This window comes from Rattus norvegicus, chromosome 6 (genome assembly GCF_036323735.1).
Source record: "Rattus norvegicus strain BN/NHsdMcwi chromosome 6, GRCr8, whole genome shotgun sequence".
Taxonomy (NCBI): domain Eukaryota; kingdom Metazoa; phylum Chordata; class Mammalia; order Rodentia; family Muridae; genus Rattus; species Rattus norvegicus.
In genome coordinates this window covers 78,880,938-78,898,923 of record NC_086024.1, presented here as the reverse complement: position 1 = coordinate 78,898,923, position 17,986 = coordinate 78,880,938, and the positions used below count along the sequence as shown (strand labels likewise).

At 36.0% G+C, this 17,986-nt stretch overlaps 1 protein-coding gene across 1 annotated transcript in view; it reads left to right on the top strand.

Moving 5' to 3' along the window:
* Ralgapa1 (Ral GTPase activating protein catalytic subunit alpha 1) overlaps positions 1-17,986 on the top strand; it is a 274,933-nt gene that overhangs the window by 88,563 nt on the left and 168,384 nt on the right. The window contains exons 14-16 of the mRNA NM_020083.4: positions 4,001-4,130; positions 6,038-6,275; positions 7,213-7,374. Of these exons, the coding sequence (NP_064468.4) occupies positions 4,001-4,130; positions 6,038-6,275; positions 7,213-7,374 (530 nt within the window). The remainder of the gene's footprint in view (positions 1-4,000; positions 4,131-6,037; positions 6,276-7,212; positions 7,375-17,986) is intronic.

The window sequence follows — 17,986 nt, the reverse complement described above, 5'->3', positions numbered from 1 at the left end:
TGTTGGCATCTTTATTCACCAATCAGAAATAACTTGGAGGCAAGGTCACATACATTACTTGGGTGTACGGGGACTCTCTGATCTCTGGGGTAACCAGGTTTTGGGGTGGGGGTGGGGCACTTAGCTTTACAGTACATAGCAAAAGACCAAACCTGAATGAATAGCTATATGTTCCTTGGGTCCTTTTAGTTTTTGTTCACTCTGCTGTTTGTTTGTTTGTTTGTTTGTTTGTTTGTTTTTCAGAAATGGTTTTGCCGTCTATCCATGTAGCCCAAGCTGGCCTGGAACTTTTTTTTTGAAGACTTATTTATTTATACAGTGTTCTGTACCACATGTATGTCTCTCTGTGTGTATATATGAATGTATGTATGTGTATGTATGTATGTATTTATGTATGTGTATATGTATGTATACAGTGTTCTATAACACAGAGTTCTATACCACATGTATCCCTGCAAGTCGGAAGAGGGTACCACCAGATCTCATTATAAATAGGCTTGAGTCACCATGCTGTTGCTAGAACCTCTCTTAGCTCCACCTCTCCAGGCTGTGGTTTAGAACTTAACTCTCCTACTGTAGCCTCCTGAGTGCCAGAATTACAATTGTAAGCCACACCTTACTATTTTGAGACAGGGTCTCTTTAAGTTGTCCATCCTGGCCTTGACCTCACTTTGTAGCTCAGGGCGTCCTTAAATTTATTGTTTTCCTGCCTTAGCCTCCTTAGTAGCTGGGAATTCAAGCCTAGAGCTAACCTAACCAACATCTATTATTAGGTGTGTGTGTGTGTGTGTGTGTGTGTGTGTGTGTGTGTGTGTACACAGATATATATTAATTTTAGGGTGGAGGGAGTATAGGACAGTGGACATCCTTACATTTTTTTTTCTTTTGAGTTATTTTTAAAATCGGGAACACAGATGAGCAGTGGTGGCACACGTCTTTAATCCCAGCACTTAAAAGGCAGATGCAGATGGATCTCTGAGTTTGAGGCCAGCCTGGTTTACAGAGTAAGTTTCGGTTTCAGGACAGCTAGGGCTGTGCAGAAAAACCCTGTACAAAAACCCTATACAAACAAAACAAAACAAACAAACAAAAACCCAAGTAAAAACCCCCCAAATAAAAAAGAACAACAAAAGCAGGGATACTTGGTTAAAAGATATGCTTAATATATGTTTTAGTGCTTAGGACATGTCTTTAAAGATCTATATGTGTATGAGTGTCTCGCCTCCATGTATATGACTACACTATGTGCATGCCTCGTTTCTTTGGAGACCAGAAGAGGACCTCCCTCTTAAGATCCTCGGACTTGGAGTTACAGTGGGTTATGAGCTTCTGTGTGGGTACTGGGAATTGAACCTGGTTCCTCTGCAAGAGCAGTCAGTGCTCTAACCTGTGGACCATCTCTTAGACCTCTAGATTGTTTTGTAAACATCCTTCACTAGAAGTACTTAGAGAGTTCTATAGAGAAGCATGTATCGACATACTTGGGACATTTGATGCTGAGGATGCTTCTGTGATTTCACATGCATACTGATCACATTATTCATTAATAATGTGTGTCTCCTTGAGTTAATCATGAGGATATTAAGTGACTGATCTTTGTTTATACAACCTGTGGTAAATGGTAAGCAGATTTTGAATTATGGTCTTTCTCATTTTAAAAAGGCACATATTAGTAAGGCAGCACTTGGGGAGCAGAGGCAGAATGATTGCAAATTTGAGACTCACCTGGGCTATATATAGCTATACTCTCTCAAGAAACAGAGACAGAAAAACATATGAAACTGAAGCATTCTTTTTTTTTTTCTTTTGGTTCTTTATTTTTCTTTCTATAAGTTTTGAATCAATGATGGTTAGAGATTATTCCATATTTTTAATTGAAAACAAATTTTATTCTTCTGTATATGAATATTTTACCTGCATGTATGTCTGTATACCACATGCATGCCTGGTGCTGGCAGAGGCCAGAAGAAGATATTGGATCTCCTTGGACTGGAGTTACAGGCAGATGTGAGTTGCCCTGTGGATTCTGGGTGTTAAATCTGGGTCTTCTGGAAGAACAGCCCATGTTCTCAACTGCTGAGTTATCTCTTCAGCCCACATAATTCTTTTAAGTTCATTTAAAGCTGAAGTCATGGTACCCAAGGCAATCACCCACATATTTACAGTGACTTTATGAGATTTTTTCTGTATTGATTAAAGTTATTCTTTTTGTATTACAAATTATAAAGTCACCTGATACATGAGTGAGTTAAAGTTAGACTGTAATAAAGTAAAGCTTATTTTTAAACTGCCATGTAATTATACTTTCATTTCATACAGCTAAGCTAGAAGCCCAAGATAAAAAGTATGAAGCGTAAGATTTTTATTCTGTGAATAATAACTATGTTTGTGGTGTACTGGGAAATGAACTCAGATCCTCTGGAAGGGCATAAAATGCTCTTATCTGCTTAACTGCTGAGCCGTCTCTCTAGCCCCATTTGACATTTTGTTCTATATGTGTATTTGGGGGGCGGTTAATCATACTGGAGATTACCTCATACAATATAGGCAAGTCTTTGCTACTAAACTATACCTCCAGCCTCAGGATACATTTTTAAATGATTTATTTATTTTATTATATCTGCATTGGTGTTTTGCCTACAATTATATGTATGGGGGTGTCAGTTCACCTGCAACTGGAGTCACAGGCAGTTGTGAGCTGTCTTTGGGAATTGAACCCGGATTCTCTAGAAGAGCACACAGTGCTCTTAACTGCTGAGCCATCTCTCCACTCCTCAAGATACATTTTTTAAAAAATCTGAGTGATAATCTTTATTTGATTCTGTGTTCACTTCTTCACCCAAATGGTGTCTAGTTCTGCGACATACTACTGCTTTATCCATATTTCTAAAAAGGCCATTCTTAAAGCTGTGCCTAGTGATGGACTGCAAAATGGCCCTTAAGGAGGAGACTGATAGGAACTTGGGCTCTAGCTTGCCTCTATACTAACTAAAATTCTCTTGTCAGGTTCCTTTTTCTTTTCTTTTCTTGTTCATTTTATCTTTTCTTTTTTGGGGGAGGAGGGTCTTACTGGGTATCCCAGGCCAGTCCCAAATGTACCACCCTCCTGCCTCAGTCATCCAAAGACTGTAGGTGTATTCCAGTATGCCAAGCTATTAGTCTCATTTGTTGGTGTGTTAGTAAATTTCTTCTTCAAATATCAGATGTGGTTTTATTGTGTTAGTAGGAAGCATCTAGGAGAAAGTTAAGTTAAGGACAATGTTAGAATTAATTCTGTCTCTGATACACATATAGAACAAAAGATTTTAAAATTGTCAAATGGGGATAGAGAGATGACTCAGCAGTTAATAGCATTTTATGCCCTTCCAGAGGATCTGAGTTCATTTCCCAGCACCCATAATGGGCAGCCTACATCTGCTGGTAACTCTAGCTCCGGGGGATCTGATGCCCTATTTTGACTTCTTCAGGTGCCTGCACATATATAGCATACATTCACACAGATACACAATACACATACACACATATATTTATACATAAATACATATTTACATATACTACATATACGTAATATTTTAATCACTGAAACCAAAGGGAGGAAAGGACATGGTGGCAGGCTTCTGTAATCCTAGTACTAGGGAGATGGAATTGGGGATTAGGAGTTGAAGGTCATTCTTGGCTATGTAGGAAGGCCAGCCTAGGTTTCATAAGACTCTGTCTCAAGAAACAAATAGGAGGGGGAGGGGAGGAAAAGCAGCAATAGCTTTACCTTTTCTCTTTTCCTAAATGTTCATTATTAAAAATATAAAACAATTTGTACCTGAAGGCATTGTGCTTACAAACTTAAATTACTTATTTTAAAATTCTAAACACTTAATAGTCTTTCAAAAATTGAGTGTTTGAGTTATCCCAACAATAACGTTATTTTTACAACAAATTAATATGAAAATTGATCACTAACCCAAAGCAATAAGGAAACATTAACAGATCTTCTTCCTTTAAGGGAACAGATGCTACTCGTGTTGCTCAGAGTCACGGAGTCTGTACTGAAGATGTCGTCACAAGCTTTTCTGCAGTTCCAGGGGAAAAAAAACATGACCCTGGCAGGTCGACTTGCAGGACCACTTTTCCAGGCAATAAACATAAATAGATGGATAGATGTGTTTGATTTTTAGAGATTCACTAAAGCTGACCTTGTTAAAATAGAAGAAAATGCTGTAAATGACAAGCTAGTTCATATTACAGGATCTTTTATAGCGCTAAATTAAGAGTCGCTCGTCTAAATACCCTTACATACAAATTCACAACCTAATGGAAGAAAAATGTTGCAATGAAGAGTAAGGTGCTTATTTTACCTCTAATGTGGATTGCCTGTGGTTCAGAAAGCTGACAGAGAACTCTATAATGCCTGAGTGTTTTATCAGTTTCTGAATCTCTGGGGTTATTAGGACAAACGTTTCCATTCCATAGTAATAAAAATACAGTACATAACCAAACTGCCCCATAGACTTTGCTGTTCTCACTTCTAGAACTTAAGTGTCAGTGGTATTTTCGATCATACAGAAATTACATAATATTTCAAAATGAAGATTATGTGCTGACTTTAAACTTACTATAAACTCTGAAATATGGAATATTTTTATGCTGACACATTAAATGAAATTACATATTAGGATGATTCTTTTTTAAATGATTTTAATTATTATTTATTTTATGTATATGAGTGCACTGTAGCTGTCTTCAGACACACCAGAAGAGAGCATTGGATCCAATTACAGATGATTGTGAGCTACCTATGAGGTTGCTGGGGATTGAACTCAGGACCTATGGAAGAGCGGTTAGTGCTCTTAACCACTGAGCCATCTCTCCAGTCCCCAGTTAGAATGATTCTTAATGTCAGAGATAAAGGCTATTTCCAGTCCTTGGCCGTAAATGTAACTGTTTACTTTGGCCTTTTGCAGTTCACAGTTTTTAATCTCTCACCTAAAAATCTCTGCTGATGCTAAATTAACTTTTAAAACAGAAACATGTATTATCTAAACTTTCAGAAAATTCCCAGTTTTCATAGCTAATCCAGTGATGGGAGCTACAGAAAGATAAAATTTAGCTTGTTGTGCAAAGTAACATTTTTTGTAGTTTGAACATTTAGAGATAGGATGAAAGATTACTAATCACTTCAATTTTATCTTTACATTTCATGTGTGAATTTATAATAATTCCTTAGCAAAATTCACGAAGTTAAAAGTTTTGAAAATTTATATTTGACTTATTTCTTCAACAATGATATATATTTAGTAGCAGTTCATAAAACCTTAAAGAGTACTGGGTAATCAGTATTTTCTGCTCTCTTACAAGTAAGCTTTTGATATTGCTACTGGATTTATTACAAAATGCTCTTAGTTTCTGTTGTATCTTTAAAATGATTTATTTTACTTGTATGAGTACACTGTAGCTGTCTTCAGACACAGCAGAAGAGGGCATCAGACCCCATTACAGATGGTTGTGAGCTACCATGTGGTTGCTGGGAATTGAACTCAGGACCTCTGGAAGAGCAGTCTCTCTAGAATGAAATATAATTTTTAACTTTTAGGTTAATTTACATATTTTTCAAGACTGATTCATTAAGTACCTCTCTAGGACTGCCTCCTCCCTTTGCAGTGGTCAAACTTCCAAAGTGTATAGTCATTTCCATCTTTAATTTGGAAATGTATTCTGAAGTTTTTCATTTTAAGAACTCAATTTGAACACTAAATAATATAGAAACATCTCTTTACATTGCTTTTACTTAGCAGTAATCAATGCAGCATGGAAGTTATACATTAAGGGTCCTGTTCAGTCTGCATTCCTTGAGTACTAGGAACTGGTAATCACTTACCTGAAATTCTTATCAGGTAGCAATAATTTCATGAGTTACTTCTACAGCAAGGATATTATATGATTTAAATTTTTTTGCTTTTTACATAAAAATAATTGAATAATTTATTTTGAAGTCATACACCAAATAAATCTAATTATTATTTCTGAATATTTGTCTTTGTAGACTCTCATTGTTGCCTGGATCAAAGCAAATCTAAATGTATACATTTCTCGAGAACTTTGGGATGACTTACTTTCAGTATTGTCATCGTTGACCTATTGGGAAGAATTGGCCACTGAGTGGTCGCTGACCATGGAGACACTAACTAAAGTTTTAGCTAGGAATTTATATAGTTTGGATCTCAGTGATTTGCCATTGGATAAGCTCAGTGAACAGAAACAAAAAAAGCACAAAGGGAAAGGTAAGAGTTGTTCAAAGATTCTCCATAGGAATTTGTTTAAATAATTGAGTTAGAGAAAACCAGGCCAGGAAGAGTGCTGGGGCAAGTCGTTTCTTTCTAATCTTTGTTCATTTATCCTGGAGGTTTAAAATTTCTAACAATGAAATACGGAAATACACTATTATTTTAAGATCAATAATAATTTTTGGTGAGATAAAGAATGTTCTCAATATGTATTTTGGTCAGTCTTATATTTTAATTAAACAGTATAGAATCTTAACTTATATTTTAAATGATTAATCCAAGTCAGAATTTATAAAACTTATTTACTTTTTAGTATAAATAGTTTTTAGGTATAACTGAAAGTATGACTTAATTTTATTCTATTTTTAAATATATCAAAGAATTACTTGAAAAATTCTCTTGAAAGCATTTTATTAATTTAAACCACAAGCAAACATTCTCTAAGTGTGAAGTAATATTTGCATAATGTTAAATTGAGGTGAGGCAGCAGCATAATTATATCATTATCATGTATAGTATTTTGCATTTTAAGAATAAGTTGCTAGCTAGGAATTCTATTTAAGTCCTATTTCATATTCACGTGGTTGTCCTTGATACTTAAGTTTATGCCCACACTACCTTTTCTGCATCATTTATTTCTCAAGTTGTTGTTAAAAAATTAGAAACTGTCACTGCAAGATGATTTCCATTCACTTTGTTTTTTATCTCTGGATAGTAGAGAATTATAATGGGTTATTTTTTGTGATATAATGTAATTTTAAGTCTTCCTTAGTGTTAAATATAGTTTTTACATAAAACAAAACTCAAAATAATCCTTGTAGTTACTTTATAATGAATTGCGTGGAAGCTGTAAAATCCACAATGACATATTCCTGATAATTTAAAGGTAGCCATCAGGTTATCAATATACTACATACTAATATTGCATTTCTAGGAGTTGGACATGAATTTCAGAAAGTTTCAGTTGACAAGTCATTTTCTAGAGGATGGAGTCGCGATCAGCCTGGCCAGGCACCCATGAGACAGAGAAGTGCAACGACTACTGGCTCCCCGGGAACTGAGAAGGCCAGGAGTATAGTACGGCAAAAAACTGTTGGTATGTCGTTTAAGACCGTGGGAATTAAATAGAGCAATACAGTAGATGCTGTCAGTGTACATTTTGCTTTCTTTTGGGAGATAAAAATCCCCTCTCTCAGTAATCCTTCTAGCCTAATAGCATGCTTATAAGCCTTTGTGCCTTTAATATATGCACTCTTGTGTTTATGTAGTTTATTATAGATTTCTTTGTTTCCAAATTGTCATTTTATAGAATTCAAAAAGTAGAACTTGGATTCAAAATGTAGAACTCAAGCATGAGCTGGTATATGTTTTATTAAGTAAATTTATCCACAAACATGGAGATGATAGCAAACTTTCAGTATTATAGTTACATAATCTTACTGGCCCTGGGAACTCCCAATAGGACAACAGGAAATTAATTCATACCTTCTACTGGCAGGCAACTGAGGCCAAGAAGAAATCTGTAGGGGTGTAGGATCACTGTGGGAAGCACTTGTAGGCTTAAGACAATACAACATACTAAAGAACTGGCAGCTGTCTTATTTTCCTCTCAGAGCCATGTAGTTTAGCTAAACTACAGCAGAGAGCATAGTGCTGGAGAGAGATGTGAGGAGGGCTTATGCCCAAGTTCTTTCTTACTCTTTTTACTAAATATGTAGGTAACCTTGGATAATTTATTAAACTTTCTAGGCTTTAATTTTTTAATTATTGTGTATGCACATATGTGTTCCCACCTTATGCATACAGAGGTCTGAGGACAACTTGCTCGAGTTGGTTCTCTGTTTGCATCAGGTCCTAGGATTGAATTCAGGTTGTGATGCGTGAGCATCTCACTGTCTCCCCTCTCTAGGTTTTAAGTACTTCATTTGTTTAGTGGCAGCGGTAATGCATCTCCCGCTGAAACAGAGTTGCTTGATAGTATTTCAGGTTTCATGTCAACCAAACAAAAACTAACGCATTAAAGGTTTGCTAAGAAAGAAACATGTGTAAAGTTGGAAAATTCTTTGAAAATTCAAGTTAAAATATTGCTAGATCTTGCTTGTTTGCTTGTGTCTTGCTCTCTGAGACAGGGTATTACAGTGAACCCTGGGCTACCTTGAAACTCACTAACCTTAAACTTGAAAGAATTTTGTCATAGCTTCTTGGGTACTAGGATTACTAATGTGAACTACCATGACTTTTAATTTCTTAATTTTTAAAATTACTTTTTTATATTTTTCAAGGTGAATGAATATGCTTAAAATTTGAGTCTGAAAAAGAACACACATTCTGTTTATGCCCTCTCATCCTCCTTCTTTTCCTCTCAGTTTACTTCATTAGAGGCAGACGCCCTTACCAGTTTCTTATACGCCTTCAGAAGACCCTTTATACACATAGAGGCCTAGAGCACATTGCCTTTGTACTGTGCTTAACTAAATGTGGATTAGCCACAGTCGATTTTACATATTTGAATGGAAAAAAGTTAAATATTTAGTACTGAAGCACTGTTGTAAACATTAAGGATATAGTTAAGAACGGTACTTGAGGGGTTGGGGATTTAGCTCAGTGGTAGAGCGCTTGCCTAGGAAGCACAAGGCCCTGGGTTCGGTCCCCAGCTCCGAAAAAAAGAACCAAAAAAAAAAAAAAAAAAAAAAAAAAGAACGGTACTTGATCTTGGTTAAAAGATTGGGAAGTGATAAAGCAAATCAAATTTTAAAAATGATCACTGGCACTTACAGTTTTAATGTCCAGCTTACAGATTCAGTAAACATTAACAGATGATAGTACATTACAACGAAAATTAGGGCAAGATAAAGGATTAGTGAATAGCAGAAGTGGAGAATAAGACATTTAAATCAAGACAGGCTTATCATATGATTTAAGAACATAGATTTTTTTTAAAGATTTATTCATTTATTATATATAAGTACACTGTAGCTGTCTTCAGATACACCAGAAGAGAGCATCGGATCTCTTTACAGATGGTTGTGAGCCACCATGTGGTTGCTGGGAATTGAACTCAGGACCTCTGGAAGAGTAGTCGGGTGCTCTTAACCACTGAGCCGTCTCTCCAGCCCCCCAGACAGTGCTCTTAACCACTGAGCCATCTCTCCAGCCCAAGAACATAGATTTGAGTAAGCGAGAGAAAATGGCAAGGATCTATAGGAAATACATTCTGGTTACAGGAAAATGTAAAAGCCCTGTTGCCAAGAGGTCGGCCTGTTTGTCTATTTGTCAGCTTCTCTCTCTCTCTCTCTCTCTCTCTCTCTCTCTCTCTCTCTCTCTCTCTCTCTCTCTCTCTTCTTATATACATAGTACTGTGCAATACAGTTTAAGCATTGTGTTCTTACATAGCAGTACCTATAAATTCATTTAATCAGCAACCTGTAAACTGAAGCTAACATTATTAGGAAGTTTAAGTCACTAATTATTACTACATAAACTACAAAAATTCCTATCTTTGTGATTTAGTGTCTCTTCTATGAAATTAAAAAATGTAACTTTCTTTGGAAAGAAGCCCACAAGTTTTGTATTTAAAAAGATACTTTGAAATTTTTATATGTTTATTATTTGAATGAACTCAGATTATATATTTTTCTAAAGATCCTGATTTTGTGTTTGTTGTTGTTAGTGGTTTATACTTGTTTTGTTTTTACAGACAGGATTTCCAGGCTGGCCTAGAACTGATTGTGTAGTTGAAAATGACTTTGAACTTGTAATCCTCCTGCTTTGAACATCCTAGTGCTGAGATTACAGTTGTGGAGCCATGCCTGATTCATGAACATGCTTCTTAATCTTGTTCTAAATTCTATCTTCTATAAATGTTTCTAATTAAAACTTTAAAATTGAACTACTATACTTTAGTGTAAACGTGAGATACTTGTTTGATTCAGTGTTCTCTCACTGGGAACAACTACCAAACACAAGAGTAAATTAGGACACAGTTTTCATAAAAGGACCTATTAGTAATGAGAAAATTTTATTTGAGTAAAAATATGAAAATAGAAATGATTAGTCAAATTCAGCTTTCTTAAGAAGAGTTTCTCAGAGAAATGATCAAATATTTGCTGGATTTGCCTTGGACTAATGATATTGAGTATTTCTCAAGGTTTCCACCTGATAAATTTATCATTTCTTGTTTTTTTTTTTTTTTTTGAAAATGTGCTAAAGTGTCTGCTGTTTTTTTTAAATGCTGTTCATTGTAATTGCTAATAATAGGCATTTTCCTGCTTTACACCAAAAGAATTACATTCAAAATGTGTGTTGTGGTTTCCTTTCTTACAGCTTGCCAGTATTTGCTGTGCTGAAATGTTTTAAGTTAGTTTCCTTCCTTTGAGCCTTTTAGTTCTCTCTGTTGCTGCTTTTTCTGTGACACAGCCTTTCATTATAGTCACTCTTCTTTTTCCTCCCCACTTCTTTCTTTTCCTTTTAAAGCCATGAGAAGCCGATCCATTGGTGAATGTGCTCTGCCATCGGCCTATATTCGCAGTGCTAAAAGTGCTCCTGTTCTGATCCATACTTCCAAACCCTTCTTGCCTGATATTGTTCTCACTCCCCTTTCTGATGAGCTTTCAGGTAGTGCCACCTCTGCTAATTTCTGCACCGCCCTTTTCACTTTTTAATCCTCTGCTTTCAAAATTGCTAAATCAAATAAACTCTTCAAAGTTAATTTCTTTTGGGAGGAGGGTGGGAAATTGGAAAATAATTGAGAAATCAACATTTTGAGTTATTTGAACTCTTATGCTATTCTTGCAGTTCATTCTGGAAGTGCTAAGTTTAGTGCTGTGCCAATGTCTTATATTTTTTATTGTAAATGACCAAGTTGTTATGTTTGATTTTTTTCTTTCAGGTGATTAAAAATATACTAGTGAATATTTGTATCATAAATGTCTCACAAGAGACATGTTGACTTTTAATGTTTTATTGTTTTGATTAACTATATGGTAAATCTTAAAATATTATCTCCCCCCCCCATCTTCTATATTTATGGAACTAAGGGTATATAGTCATTGGAGAAAACATATAACCTAATTATTACTTTGGGATTTATATTAGATAAAACAATGTGTAGAATTCAAAGGATGAACTTCTTTTAAAGCCATTCCATGTAGCCCCAATTCCAAAAGAACTTAAAAACCTGCTCAATTTGGCTACTTGATTAGATTCAGTACAAGATACCTTGCATGGACACAGTGTAGTGAGGTTTTTCTCTTCTTTTATATTTATTTTTATTGGATATTTTATGTATTTACATTTCAAATGTTATCCTCTTTTCCCTGTCTCCCATCCCCATCCCCTGTCCCCACTCCTACCCACCCACTCCCACCTCAACACCCTGACATTCCCCTACAATGGGAAAATGAACCTTCACAGGTCCAAGGGCTTCTCCTCCTGTTGATGCCAGACAATGCCATCCTCTGCTACATATGCAGCTCGAGCTATGTTTTCCACCATGTGTACTCTTTGGTTGGTTTAGTCCCCAGGAGCTTGTGGTTGGGGGGGGGGGTCTGGTTAGTTGATATTGTTGTTCTTCCTATGGGTTTGCAAATACAACATCACTCAAATAAAATATAGAGTATTTCCATTGTCCTAGATTTTCCCTAGTTATTTATGCCAGTTACCACTCATTTTCCACCTCCACAAATCATTTTTTACTCCATCAACATGGTTAGTATTGCCTTTCAGTAATTTTGTGTATCTATACAGTATCTTGTCTTTATTACAGAACAAACTTGAGTTGAGTATAGTTGTTGTGCAAACTGTGATAGTTCAGTTTACTTAGACATTATTGGGTATCTTCCCAGCAGTTTGCTTGGGTGTATCTCTGACATTGCTGGTTTTGAAGAAGTATTAGTGTTTTGTGGTATTGCATTTTTTCTTTTTAAACCATATCTTTAGCTTCCAGTGGACTGAGCGATCTGTGAAAAAAGGTACATTTGTGTTAATGTTATTTTCAGTGAATATCCCTCTGTCATCTGTAATCCCGTTAAGACCAGATTCTAAATTAGCAGCAGGATGACAATAATTGAGAATTTCTTATATGTAGGTATAAAAATATATCTAAACATATTTTATGTTTGATGGTCTTTTAAGAATTATGAATGATAGAACATACTTCTGTTTCTCAAAATGTAACAAAGCATTCAGTTATTGGATATATGCATTTTTTTTAAGTGGAATCAGTAAGAATTACTTCTGGATAGTATTCCAATACTGTTGTTCTTGTTTTGAGTCAGGGTCTTACTTTATAGCTCAGACTAATCTAAAACTTCACAGTTTAGGCTGGCCTGAAATTCACACTGAACCTCTCACCTCACCCTCCAAAGTACTGGGAGAGCAGGCAAGCCACCATGCCCACCCTCATATTATGATATATTTGGGAGATAATCAAGTATTATTTTGAAACCATAATATTATAAATTGGAAATAGTTTATAATTAAATTGGAATTTGGTTTTGCAGTTAAATGACAAAAGTAACATAGGAAATTTGGCCTCAATTCAAACCTTGGCTGATCCATAGGATTTTTTGTTTGTTTGTTTTATCTTGATACTGTTTTGTTTTGAGACAGGATTTACTCACTCTGTAGATCAGGTTGGCCTCAAACTCAGACATCACCTGTTTTTGCCCTGGGGAGTGCTAGGATTAAAGGCATGTGCCACCATGTCCATCTGATCTTGACTGTAGTATTTGATGAGGATAAATGAGTAAATTTTATGGGTACCAGTGCGAAACTGTAGGACAGTTAGATGATGTATAAATGGAATAATGCACACTTTAATGGATGAGAAAAATGGTACATAATTTTCTTAAATATGGCCCTTTATTCTAAATAAATGAATGAATAAATAATTTTGTCTTTAGACATAGAAAACATTTTGTATTTTTCTCGCTCCATTCAAACACTGTTCCTTCCTAGGCAAATAGCACCGCTCTTGTCTGCATATGTCTAACTGTACTTCATTTACTTAAATTGGCCAACAAAGCAAAGCTTGACTGACATGAATTGGGTACAATTGAAAAACTAGGTTATTGTAACCAGATAAATTCTTTTGATTCAGGCTTTCAAAAGCATATATACTTAGCACATGTAATACAAACTTTTTTTTTTACTTATTTAGAAAAATTGAAAAGAAATTGGCCATTCTTAAATTTTGGATCGAATCAGATAAGTTTCTTGTTTTAAAAACTGTCAGAAAGATTGTTTTTGCTTTTAGAACTTTTGGGACTTCTAAATTTTCCTACCTGAAACTTCAAATTTTTGACAAATTATCTTAGTGCTAATTAAAAAATACAAGAATTTTATTTAAATAAGATACTTGACTTGAAGGGAAACCTCTCTACTATTCACGCCAGTTATTTCTGTACAGTAAAGAAATGGGGTGAGGGAACCAAAGAACAAAGACCTATACTGTAGTGGGCAGGATATGTTGGAACCAAATCTCTGCTTTCTAATTGAGAATGTGTTCTTGGTCTGTAACACAACTCATGAGTGAAGCAGCAGGCCCCTGTTTATAGACACATGCTGCTAGAACGCACCAATTAAAGCTGTTCCCTCCACTTCCACCTGTGCATGTGAGTTCATTTCACTAATTGGTGTTCCATCAAACCACAAATTGTTCTGTCAAGCCCTGCCATTTGCAGTTGGCTCTCATTGGCTCACTAAGAGTTGTTTGCTTCTTAAACTGCACCATGTGCTGCCACTTTCAAGTTAATCTGATCATTGTTCTCAGTCTGGACTGTTTCCTTGGGTTGGGTTTCTCGTTGGCCATAGTAAGTACTGTCATTCTACAAAAGAGGCACCAGGTCCACACTGAAGGAGCAATGAAGTATGCCTGTAAAAGCGCCCATCCTGTTTTTGAGACAGTCTCATGCAGCCCAGGCTGGTTCTGAACTAAGGATGAAGGATGACCTTGATCCTCTTGCTCTACTGCCAAGTACTGGGCCCAGGCTAGGTTGTCTCTTTCCAAAGTTTCCAAGTATTGCCTTAAGCTTCTCTGTCATAATTCTTGCTTTGTTATAAACAAGTCATACAGATCTTTTTTAAAGATCTTTTTAATATTTATAGATAATATTTAAACAATTTCTCAAGTGCTTGGGTTTTGCCTTCATTTTTCTCATTTGAGATAAAATGCCTTCTATAACTAATTTAAATATTTTAGTTAATGTTGACAAACTAGAATATATTAGAACAAAATATTTTATCTTGCTTATCAGAATTATGTTTATTTATATTTATTGTTTTTGGTCATGGTCTTAAGTCTGTATTTCAGACTGGCTTCAAACTCATGACGATCCTCCTGCTTTGTCATCCAGAGTACTAGGCTTATAGACATGAGCTCCCTGTGCCCAGTATCATTTTAGACTGTGGATTATCTCAGAAAGTGCATTTAAAAAACACACATAACTCTCTAAAACCACTTTGTTCATAAGCTAACTTTACCACCAAAGTTTTATGCAAATGCATATACACAATGTCAAAGCATAGCTAAAGTTACTTTCAATTTGAAACTATTTTTCTCTTAGAACTTATATAAGAGGCAAGCAAATTCTCATTTCCCTGAAAACTGACTTAAGATGAAGCCCTCATTTGCAAGCTGATACATTCAAGGTTTAGAATACTTTTTAAGATATAATAAGTTATAAAAAGGAAATAATTAAAGACTCATAGTATTTGCTAACCTATTGAAGGATTCTAGAAGTCTCTTAAAAAATAAAAACTCCATAATCCAATACTTTTCACCTTTATTTCAGAATAAACACTTGTCTAACTTTTTGACAGTTTAATATATAATAGAATTAAGCTCCATAGAACACACATTTAGAAGACATTGAATTAACCTTTAAATTAAAAAATGCATTTTGATGTGATGAGTTTATAAGTTTATATTTGTAGGGATCTGAGTTATTGTTTGATTTTGCATTTGTGACTCATGGAAGCAGATTGAAGGCATGGAGGTAGGTAGAGGCAAAAGAAAAGATAGCTATATGGTAAAGTTATATAAAATTAGTACCAAGCTGATAAGCAGAAATCATGACTTGAATCTCCACCTGGTTAATTATTTTTGTTTCTTCTAAAGTTCGAGTAAATTTTATTTTAGAGTAGTTTGATGTATTTAAAAAAAAAACAACACTGATGGACAGTCAAGTCATAACTAAGCCAGCAGTAGTGATGCAGGCCCATAATTCTAGCACCAGTGGAACTGAGGCAGAGTGGAAGATTAGGAAGATTTGGGGGGGGGTGTAAAAAAAGTCTTTAAATGTAACAATTCAGAGGGAATTATTCATTCTATGACACCGCTGTTATACTGATATCTAAGCCACACAAAGACGCAACAAAGAAAGAGAACTTCAGACCAATTTTGCTTTTGACTATCGATGCAGAAATACTCAATAAAATCAATATTTAGCAAACCAACAGCCAACATCAAATTAAATGGAGAGAAATTTGAAGCAATCCCACTAAAATGAGGGACAGGACAAGGTTGCCCACTCTCTCCCTATTTATTCAATATAGTACTCAAAGTTCTAGCCAGAGCAACTAGACAGTAAAAGGAGATCAAGGAGATACAAATCAGAAAGGAAGAAGTCAAGGTATCTCTATTTGCAGATGATATGATAGTATACATAAGCGACCCCAAAAATTCTACCAGAGAACTTCTACAGCCGATAAACAATCTCAGCAAAGTGGCTGGATATAAAATTAACTCAAATCAATAGCCTTTCTCTACACAACAGATAAATGGGCTAAGAAAGAAATGAAGGAAGCAACACCCTTCATAATAAAGTATCTTGGCATAACTCTAACCAAGCAAATGAAAGAGCTATATGACAAGAACTTCAAGTCTCTGAAAAAAGAAATTGAAGACCTCAGAAGATGGAAAGACCTCCCATGCTCATTGGTAGAATTAATATAGTAAAAATGGCCATCTTGCCCAAAGCAATCTACAGATTCAATGCAGTCCCCATCAAAACTTCAATTACAGAGATAGAAAGAGCAATTCTCAAATATATTTTGAATAACAAAAATCCCAGAGTAGCAAAATCAATTCTCAAAAATAAAAGAACTTCTTGGGGGCATCACTGTCTCTGACCTCAAGCTAAACTACAGAGAAATAGTGATAAAAACCTGCATGGTATTGGTACAGAGACAGACAGGTAGATCAATGGAATAAAATTGAAGACCAGAAATATACCCATATACCTGTGGTCACTTGATCTTTGACAAAGAAGCCAAAACCAGCTAAGGGAAAAAAAGCATTTTCAACTAATGGTGCTGGTCTAACTGGTGGTCTGCATGTTGAATGCAAATTGATCCATTTTTATCTCCTTGTACAAAGTTCAAGTCCAAGTGGATCAAGCGCCACCTCTGGCCCTGGCCCCATATAAAACCAGACATGCTGAATCCAATAGAAGAGAACATGGGAAAGAGCCTTGGACATATCGACAGAGGAGAAAATTTCCTGAACAGAACTCAGATCTTAGAGCCCAGGCTCCAAGATCAACAATTGACAAATGGGACCTCATGAAACTGAAAAGCTTCTGTAAGGCAAAGGACACTGTCAATAGGAACAAGTCGGCATCCTACAGATTGGAAAAAAATCTTTACCAACCCTAGATGGGTTTAGATGGGGCCACCCACCCATCTAAAATATTTTAATCCAGAATTGTCCCTGTCTAAAGGAAATGCAGAGACAGAATTGGAGCAGAGGCTAAAGAAAAGTCCATCCAAAGACTGCCCTACTGTGTGATCCATCTGCAGACACCAAACCTACGACACTATTGCTGATGCTAAGATGTGCGTAACAGACAGGTATGGCTGTCCTCTGAGAGACTCTGCCAGCACCTGACTAAGACAGATGCAGATACTCACAGCCAACCCTGGGACTGATCCCAGGGACCCCAATGAAAGAGTTAGGAGAAGGGTTAAAGGAGCTGAAGGGGATTGCAGGCCCATAGGAAAAACAATAATATCAATTAAGCAGACCCCCTCAGCTCCCAAGGACTAAACTATCAACCATAGAGTATACATGGGCCAGTCCATGGCTCATGCTATATATGTAGCACAGGATTGCCTTATCTGGCATCAGTGGGAGGGAATATGCCTGGTTCTGTGGAGGCTTGATACCCTAGAGAAGGATAGTGCTAGAGGAGAGAAGGTGTGGGTAGATGAGGGAGCATCCTCTTAGAGGCAAAGTGGGGATTGGGTGGAGGGGAGACCAGGAAGAGATAGTGATTAAAATGTAAACAAATGAAATGATTAATAAAAAAAAAAGAAGTGGACTGCACAAGCTGGGCATAATTGAAGAATTTGGGAAGATGAGGTAGAAAATTGTGAGTATGAGGCTAACCTGAGCTACATGCCAAGCTCTGTTAAAAAAAACAAAAACCTAAAATAGCCTACCACCCCCCAAAAGGATAGACGAGAACTAGATAAAGAAAAAGCAGTGGTTTTCATGGTTTCCCGTGCCTCCCCCCCCCCCCCCGCCCCAATTGCTGAAGACAGGTGTTTCTTAATCAAATTTGTTGTTGCCAATACTTCTATGAAAGAAGGTATATAAAATCTTTTATAAATAGATACAATTTATTATTTGTAATTTTGTGTTCTGTCAGAAGATAGATGGTCTCTGTCCCCTCCTCTTTGTTTAAACTTTGCCAAATAAGAATGGA